Source organism: Glandiceps talaboti, chromosome 17, assembly GCF_964340395.1.
Source record: "Glandiceps talaboti chromosome 17, keGlaTala1.1, whole genome shotgun sequence".
Lineage (NCBI taxonomy): Eukaryota > Metazoa > Hemichordata > Enteropneusta > Spengelidae > Glandiceps > Glandiceps talaboti.
Genome location: NC_135565.1, coordinates 10,586,742 through 10,596,741, shown reverse-complemented (window position 1 = coordinate 10,596,741; position 10,000 = coordinate 10,586,742). Strand labels below are relative to the sequence as shown.

At 34.8% G+C, this 10,000-nt stretch overlaps 1 protein-coding gene across 1 annotated transcript in view; it reads left to right on the top strand.

Moving 5' to 3' along the window:
* LOC144448053 (uncharacterized) overlaps nucleotides 1-10,000 on the top strand; it is an 18,211-nt gene that overhangs the window by 5,043 nt on the left and 3,168 nt on the right. The window contains exons 7-16 of the mRNA XM_078138203.1: nucleotides 1-192; nucleotides 781-915; nucleotides 1,917-2,036; nucleotides 3,329-3,463; nucleotides 4,135-4,263; nucleotides 4,818-5,124; nucleotides 7,092-7,198; nucleotides 7,814-7,977; nucleotides 8,257-8,352; nucleotides 8,840-8,945. The exon at nucleotides 1-192 is cut by the window's left edge and continues 84 nt beyond it. Coding sequence (XP_077994329.1) covers nucleotides 1-192; nucleotides 781-915; nucleotides 1,917-2,036; nucleotides 3,329-3,463; nucleotides 4,135-4,263; nucleotides 4,818-5,124; nucleotides 7,092-7,198; nucleotides 7,814-7,977; nucleotides 8,257-8,352; nucleotides 8,840-8,945 — 1,491 coding nt within the window. The remainder of the gene's footprint in view (nucleotides 193-780; nucleotides 916-1,916; nucleotides 2,037-3,328; nucleotides 3,464-4,134; nucleotides 4,264-4,817; nucleotides 5,125-7,091; nucleotides 7,199-7,813; nucleotides 7,978-8,256; nucleotides 8,353-8,839; nucleotides 8,946-10,000) is intronic.

The following is a 10,000-nucleotide window of genomic DNA, read 5'->3' as shown; positions in this document are numbered from 1 at the left end:
GGTCACGGCAAACACCACATACACACAACTATTCGCCACAAATAGTTACCGACAAAGGTATCGGTGATCACAACTACTGTAGACTGCCGTCAATAGCACAGGGTCAAGTGAGACCATGGTGTTATACGACTGAACCAGAGATTCGATGGGAGCATTGCAATGTTGGGGAACCACAAAAATCGTGTAGTGGTGGTAAGGGTATGTCTTCTTAATACACTAGTTGGCCATATGAATGGGAAAGGATGGATTACTTCTAGAAAGTTACAAAACAATTAGAAACAACATAGACCAAGACAAAGTTTGTTACTCAGTAATTGCAAAAATATGTAATGAGATATGTGAAAAAAATGGATAAAATTACATTTCATTTAATTATCAGTTATTGTAAGTATTATCATCATTTTGTTATTTCTCAGTGTAAAAACCGAATACCAGGATTTGTTTTCTCTTTCTTGTTTTGTAACATTAGACAGTTTTTATTACCTGCAATGATTTTTTTAATGAATTCAACGACCTTAAATAGCCTTAAATTGGACAGTAATACCTATGTGTTATAGCTTAATTCACTGAAATAGTGTTATAAGTTTTACTAGTCTTCTCACACCACTGAAATTAAATCCTGATAAATAGGTATGTATGATTCTCCGTACGTATATCACATTGTTGCAAGAGTCCAAGCTGATTGTGTCGTAGTCAAATATCGTGTGAAAATTCTAATAATATATTACTTATAATGTATGTAATTAATGCAATTGTACTGGAAAACACCACATATTTTAGGACCCACATGCCTACCTACTGAGTATGCGTGTAAAAGTGGACAGTGTATTGTAAGAGAAAACCGCTGTGATAGACAACATCAGTGTATAGATGGAAGTGACGAAGAAAACTGTGTATATTACTTAGATGAAAATGGTAGGTATATTGTAATACTCTGACATGGTGTGTCTTTAATTTTCTGTTCTAGAGCAAATTTTCACATTTTCGTTGTCTTGTTATTACGGCAGATTGGTTTGGTTGACTGGTTAATTGATTGATGTTTGTTTGTTTGTTTGTTTGTTTGTGTGATTGATTGATTGATTGATTGATTGATTGATTGATTGATTGATTGATTGATTGATTGATTGATTGATTGATTGATTGATTGATTGGTGACTGTGCGCATCGAATATTGTAATTTTCAATCCGAGTTCCAGGATCTAGGAGTGTCAGCTAAACGCTATGTTTATAGTAAGGTTAATACTATTTACGTATGTGATTTGTTCTATGGTCAGCTGCTACGGGCATGAATGACGTATATGCCGCCCTTTAATGACGCCAATATATGTTGAAATGCACAGCTTGGGATACCGAATTGGGGATCATCCCTATAAAAGTAGATTTAGTTTGGAATCACTGGTAATTCTAGCTGTCCTGGAGATAATTCCAAAACCAACGTGTTCACATTCTGACGAACCTACGGGCAATATTCTATGAAGTGCTGCGTATATCTAGTTGATAACTAATGTAATGCAAACGTTTAAACTGGTGGAATTGTCAACATAGTCAGCAGTTTATTTTCGCAAAATTAAAAATTGTACAAACTTGCTCACATTACTAATCGAAAGCGTGCCAGAGGATTTTTTATTATTATAAAAAAGACACATTTTAAAACATCAAGCAAACAAGCTACCCACATATCCAATGTGAATTTATTGTGAAATATTCAAATTTTCATAAGGAATATCAACACAATTAGTCGTGGATTTTTCACAATAATTTTTTGTAATCAGACTAATTGTCGACATAAATTTGTGCGACGACAATGGTTTCAAAGCCAGTAACATATTTTTATCTTGTCATGTTGTCATATAATTTATGATAAAGTACGTCTTCTTAACTTGTTTTCTTTCTTTCTTATATAATTCTTGTAATAGGGAAATGTCCTGCTGGAACGTTTACTTGTACAGACGGTTCTTGTATTAATCAATACTACCGCTGTAATGTTCGAATCGACTGTTTAGATGGATCAGATGAAATGAACTGTGTGCCTGAAGGTTAGTACATCGAATGATAGAGAACATTGTAAATACATGTGACAATGGTGGTTAACAATCAAACGTTAAGACCATATCCTTCTTATAGTATGTTCCTTTGGATTACATTTGAATCAAACTGTATAAGTCATTACTGGTTGTTGTGTTGGCTGTTGTGTTAATTATGATCCCTCCCCCATGCAACTGACTGTGTTGCTCTGTGCAGAACGCCAAACCGTTAGTGCTGTAACACATTTTGCGAAAAAAGGAGATCATTTCTCATCTTTTATTAGCCTAACGACTGTTATATTCTCAAAATGGTCCGACTTTGTTGTTGTAGTGTTTGCGCTATGCTGTAAGAACCCTGTACAATATAATTAAAATCTTGGCGTGCTTCGTCTCTCTACCTCTATTTCGTATGTTTTATTGTCGCGTTGTCTTTTTTTGTTCCTAGTTCCGAGTGCCTAGGAACAAGACAGGTAAATACAGAAATCGCGCCAAGTTCACTACATCAGATTTAAATCAGCCCGAACCATGTGTAATATGAATGGCAAATATGGTTAATGTTAGAATCACAGATATTTGATCTTTAATCCCCTAAAAAATCCCATGTTTTAAGTTTGAACATGAAAATTAGAAAAATGTACCTTTCCTCAAACTTGAGAACAGTAAAAAAAGAAATAAGGAACCACTCCGTTTGGACCGTCCCTATTTTACCGCCTATGGCAGTTACCTCCTCCCTCCCGGTTTCATATGCAGTGCAGCAGAAAGTGCACATCTCATACTCAAATCCCAGCCGAAATTGAAGTTGAATGAGAGGTATGTACGTATAATGTCGGTGGCGCTTTTGTCTCAGATACAAGATTATCAACCAACGCCGGAGAAGGTACACTGAGGTGGAGGCATGCAAAACAGATCAATCAATCTATCTATCTATCTATCTATCTATCTATCTATCTATCTATCTATCTATCTATCAACTTTCTATAGCGCCGATTTCCAGAGCAATGTTCTGTTCAGTAGCGCTGAATGGCTAAAGCACACACTATGCTTTGTTGAACAAATAAGTCTTCAGTTTTGTTTTGAAACAATCCAGGCTGGAGGCTTAAGGACAAAGAGTTCCATAGTTTGGGGCTCAGACCACTAAAAAAATCTTTTTTAGTGGTCTGAGTTTTGGGGCGACATATGAGAGTGAACGAACGTCATAGATGACGTAAACGGTTTCAAAACATATCGTTTCGTAACTTTTTCATTAGTTAAATACTGACTTGATTAACTTTAATTTTGATTACTTTTGATGATTTATGTTAAAGGTTTCGGTATCGGCTGTTATCGTGGCCGTGGAGGTGATTACCGGGGACTGAAGAATCACACTCAATCTGGTCTACCGTGTGTACCATGGGCACTTTCAAAGTCAAAGTATACACCAGCCAAACGTCCAGGGAGAGGTAAGAATCGGAAAGAACTATTTCATAAGTTCCATGCATACAGCTGAAGAGGGAACTATGATAACGTTGTGCAGATATCTGTTTATTGTATTTGTTTTTACTAAGCGTTTGACATCATGAATATCTAGAACGATTATTTCCTTAAACTAGCTTTAAGAATTTGTATGATGTACCAAACGTTATTCGTGAATAATTCGTGATTTGTATTTACTAGCAGTTTGAGTAATACTTTTATGTTAAACGTTAACCTTGACCGTAACCACCATGGCACGAATAACTGTTAAGAATTTTCAGACAAATATCAAGCCATAATTTCACACATCCCAAAAAAATGTCCATGGAATTTCTCAAAGAGCAAGAAATGTGCCGTAAAATGAATGAGGACCAGAATATATGAATACATAATTATAGTATAACCTTTCTTCAATTTGGATAAAATAAATCGAAATTAAATTAAAGGAATATCAACTTTAAAAACGCGAGGTGGTTCGTGACCACTTGCGGCCATCCCATTTTCTATTAGTATTTTGTCTACGAAAATTGAAAATAGGAAATAATATTACAACGACTGCGCGCTATTTGATGGTGGCAGTATTTCCACTATGAAAAGCTAGAATTTCTTTGAAAACCAGCTTCGGTTGCAAGTCTAAATTCACTTTTTACTACCCTAGGTCTTGATGGTAATTATTGTCGGAATCCAAGTACATCATCCTCCATGACACGACCATGGTGCCACCATGTAGATGATTCAGCCGATTTCATTGGCACTGATTTTTGTGACATCCCCGACTGCAATGACGGTAGGGTTTAAATCCAATAAGGATCACTTTTTATTATACTTTTATTTCTCATCGTAACATCTTTAAAATGATGAGTTGATCGGTTAGTCAAAAAAGAAACAAATGGAAGAAAGTAAATTAATGTTTTCATATTAACAGTGCTTGTAGCAGTCTTGTTGTCATTGAATTGAAATAAGTAAAATTTAAAAGAATACTGAACATCGTTTTAGCTAATTAAGATCCAGAATTTCAGCGATAAACGGTTACGTAATTTTCGTACAGATACTAGTATGCGATTATTGTGTCACCAGCTTACAATCATCGACGTTGTGTTTTTTCTTCTGATTCGGTCATAGAGGGCGTTTTTGTTCGTGTTTGTTTTTATGTTTTGTTCAGATCTTGATGACAGATTACTGGCCTCTTAGTGTAATTATGTTTCGTCAAGAGGTTGCAAATTTGTAAGATGCTGCCAAGGTCTGACCAAGACACGAATTTATCATAAATGAAAAGAAAAAGAAAGGGTCGTAATTTCCCCTGTATACTGATAATTCAGTTGTCATTTACTCTTCTTTCAGTTAAAAAAGTGAAGAGGGCGTCGAATATTCAAAGTAACTGGCAAGAACATTACCAACATTTATTGAACATTAATGACAAGATGGTCGAGGACTTTGAAAAGAAATACTATATTGACCCTGGATTTGACCGGGTCAAAGGTGAAGTGCCACCTGACTGGTATGGGTTCATGACCTTCAGTTCAACACCTGATTTCAGTGACTTACAGAGCATTCTCAAGTTGTCTCAGCAAGAGTTGTCAAGGCTTGGACATCAGGCCGAAGACTTCATTCTACATTGTACGTTTGAGCAACGCGGATGTGATCACAGGTCAGAGGTTAGATTTTCGTCTGAAGTTATAGAAGCCAGTGCCTTAAATACGTATACATATAGAAGGGTCGTGTTCAAATAATATCTACCATAAAACAAACTAGAAACTAATGAACTAATGATAAGTTGATCATGTTTGGGAGTTTATGACGTAGACATACACACATATAGCCGTTAACATTTCAAACATGTATTGACAATTAATTTACATTTTGTGTTTTAATATAATATAATATATGATAGTGCATTATTCGCTTTTATTGGACAATATTAATATCTGGGCAATGTAAGAGATAGTTTAACGTATGAACAGTTTATAGTGTCCGCACACATGTATACCTTTTTTTCTTTTTTTCTTTTCATTAAAAGTATTTTTTATTTTTCTAATGAATGAATTACAGATCAGAAAAAACGAAAAAGTACATAAAGCAAAAAAAGAACTGATGGGGATACATGACGTTCGAAAAGCTATTATATTATAAATTCGATAATATATACCAACGTTTGTTACAAATCTCTGTTGTATTTGTTTTATATGCAATAGTTTTCTCTATTTCATGTTTCTTCTTGACATCTGTTAAAAATAAGTAAAATGGGAGAATTTTCTTGTCTTTCCTACATGCATAAATAAATTGTTTACCTAAAATAATACAATAATTCAAAACATTACTGAAAGTAGGATTTCCTAGTATTATGTCGTGGTCTTTCAAATCAATCGATTCCGAAGTAATATTCTGCCACCACGCAACAAAATTATGCCAAAATAATTTGGTGTGGTTACAATTAAGGAGAAGATGAAGCTGCGTTTCAGGACCTTGTTGGCACAAAGTACAAGAATTGTCAGGAGTTATCTTCCATTTCGCTAGCCAGTAGTTTGTTGCCAGATAGTTGTGTAACATTTTATATTGAAAATCTTTACTTTTCACGTCCATTGAAACGTAATGAGGGAGTTTGAAAAAGGCAGCACTATCTTTAACAAAAGCATCCCCGAAAACCGAAATAGTCCTTAAGTTTATGATCTCCTTTTGTCTGCCTTTAGATATCAAAATACTGTAAACAATGTTGCTTGTGGCATTTAATAAATTATAGGGTTTGTTTTCTTCGTAAACTAGAAGAGTTTTAGACTCAGCAGTTACTTTATTGAAACCATACTTTTCTTTGTATTTGGTGGTTGAAGAAACCAAACCAGCCCACACCAAAAACAGTCTTTTTGGAACCCCCCTACGTGTCCAACATTCAAAAGGTAATAATGTGCCGTTTGTGTCATATAGATCGTTGACATACCATAGACCAGCATCAAACATGGCTTTGTTAAAGATAGACTGCCCATTAACTAAAAGAGAATGATTGTTCCAAATATATTCTCTAACTAGACTTTTGTTTGATCTGACCGATAACCATGTACACATGTACACATGTACACCTTATAACATATTAACACTTAAGACATACTGCACCAAACATAATATATATATATATATATATATAGATTTTAGAATGCATTCCAGTTGGAACGAAATATAGACACAACACAACACAACACAACACAACACAACACAACACAACACAACACAACACAACACAACACAACACAACACAACACAACACAACACAAACACAAACACAAACACAAACACAAACACAAACACAAACACTCAAATAAAATAAAACGAACAAACATATGTACTTATTGCAGTTGAAATGTCTGACGTGACTGGCATCTATCCGGTAGTATGCAAACGTTTTAAAATGTTAATCTGTCACTCACTCTGTCCGTCTGTCTGTCTGTCTGTCTGTCTCTGTCTGTCTCACTGTCTGTCTCTCTGTCTCTGTCTCTGGCTCTCTCTCTCTCTCTCTCTCTCTCTCTCTCTCTCTCTCTCTCTCTCTCTCTCTCTCTCTCTCCCTTCTCTCTGAGTTTCTTGTATTACAATAAAATTATACACACTTCATTTTGTGGTCTCTTTCAGTGACTTTCTGAAGTTTGCCGATAAGAAGTTCGGTAATTGTTTCACTTTTAATCATGGCCGAAATGGTTCGTCACCCAGGTCGTCGACTCGTGCTGGTGCTAATAATGGTATATAGTTTTGAAGTTTTTACTCCTTTGTTTGAAATTTGAAATAAAATATACACAAGAGAACCTGTGCGTTCACTCTGTTTCAATGACTCTAGGCGGCGTGCATCCCTTAGCAAGTCCTCTGAATAATAGAAATACTTTTTCTAGTAAAAAAAAACCATAAACATCAAATTCATATTTTCAAAATGTTTGTTGTGTTTAATCCTGAGACCTACGGGCCTAAACGTTTAATATTATACATGTACTGTCTTTGTTCTTGTTTATCTTTATTGATTTATATCTAGGGGTAGCAGGAGGCGCAACCATTTATAGATAGATTAAGGGCTGGACTTAAATTTACTTAGGGTTGGTATCTTTCAAAAGTACAGTACGTGAAAATGATTACCCTTTTCTTTGACTTTGTACAAAAACTACCGACCGACCTCTTGTTTCATTGGAATGTGTATGATCAACAATATCACTGCACAAAAAAAGAATGACCCGCCCTCAAATACTTGCATGAAAACTGGTGACCCTAGTCCGAAAAACACCTGCCTTCACCCCCTGTAATTTGTTTCAAGTCCCTTACAAAACGGTCAAAGGTTAGACAACGTGTTACTGCTTTTACTTTTTCAGGATTAAAACTGACATTGTTTACTGAACAGAATGAATACATAAGTATATTTGGACAAGATTCTGGTGTCCGTGTGACGTTGAATCGACCAAACGTTGAACCATTTCCTCAGGATGAAGGCTTCAATGTCCGACCGGGAACAGTAACAACGGTGTCCGTCAAGGAGGTACGGGTTTCTGTAATTCAAACTGATCAATGACATTGAAAAGTAATCAGGCTCAACTCACAAATTATATGCAGGCAGTTGCAAGGGCAAGGCGAATGCATAGATACGTCCTTAATGAGGATGATGAAGTTCATTGTGGTTCAATATGGTAGCCCGACAGTTTTTATCTGAAACAATGGCCGAGTTCAAAGGTGAAAGGTCAGACGTCAATCTTCATACGAGTGAGACGTGGATTAATTGCATTCAAGTAATTATTTGCGTTTCATCCGTATTCGACAGGGTCAAGTGAGTCGCTTATCAAAGCCATATGGTAATTGCACACATGGTAAACCCGATGAATTTGACCAATCAGAAGGCTGGGAATATACCACAATGGTATGACACAAATATTCTTTAAAATAGTACAGGTGTGTGTGGGAGGGGTGAATGTGTGTGTGTGTGTGTGTGTGTGTGTGTGTGTGTGTGTGTGTGTGTGTTCGCATGTCTATTTGAATTGCGTTTGTGTATATATGTGCATCGGTGTGTATGATACCAACTTTACCGCGTTCACATGAAACTCAATTTGTTGAATGAATTACTTTAACTATGAACATTTACATCAGTACTCGTATAATATCTCCCAAATAGCACAGGAAATGTTTTAACACCTTGAATTATTCACAGGAGTTCAAGTCTACAGAATAAAGAACTCTGTGTTAATCAAAATTCCTGTCTGTGAGATCACTCCATAGTTATCTAATTTGTAATATTGTAACCACAAATCTGGTCAAATCAAGACCACAGTTTGAAATGACACGTGGGGGTTATTGATTATTCGAACTGTGGGGTCTGTATATTGAAATTGTTGTCATTGCATTGGTAGACTTGTCTCAAGCAATGCATCCAGCGAACACTACGTACTGAATGTGGCTGTATTGATACTTTCACCGATGAAGGACCAGCTTGTCTTGTCACAAACAAAACACAAGGTAAAATACCCATATTTTGCATCACATATTCAAAGAGTATAACATCGTGGTTATAGAGTTGGTTTTAAGTAAATGTACGATTTTTTTTTCTTTTTGACTGTATGTAGTAAACTTGTATAATTGATCACTGCTATAAACTTACATATGAGTTGGGGGATGACATATCACCTTGGTAACTTATTCAACTTTGAAATCCTGGAAAGAAGCGCAATAATATTATTGAACTTACATATACTTTGGGATTTCTTGCAAGGGGTTGTAAGGAACATCTTGCAGAAAGTGACATTACATTTACCAAAATATCCTTGTCTTGATAGTAAAAGTTGAATACTTTATCAAAGTACGATGTTATCACTTAAAATCAAATGTAAGTTGATAGTAGTAATCAATACACATTTGTGCTACAGTCAGAAATAAACGTGACCGTTATAATGCCTTGATTTCAATGTGAGACAATAATCACGATAGACTAGCGAGTGGGCTAAGCTTTTTCTTTAGTATACTTCAAACAACTAACTCAGTTTCAACCAATCATATCGTGCATAGCGGAAATAAGTTGTCACCATGTCGATGAGACTGGCCAACCAATAATGACATTCGTAACAAAACGAGTCAACTTGACAGTAAAAAATGTTTTGATACACAGTAGCAATATATATATATATATATATATATATATATATATATATATATATATATATATATATATATATATATATATATATATATATAACTCTGCCACTGCGGTATAGAGCACTGTCTTAGTAGATTGATACTCTATATATATATATATATATACTCACCGAGTTATACATATATATATATATATATATATATATATATATATATATATATATATATATATATATATATATATATATATATATAACTCGGTGAGTATCAATCTGCTAAGACAGTGCTCTATACCGCAGTGGCAGAGCGTAATAGTTTTTATATATGTAAGTTCAATAATATATATATATATATATATATATATATATATATATATATATATATATATATATATATATATATATATATATATATATATTTAT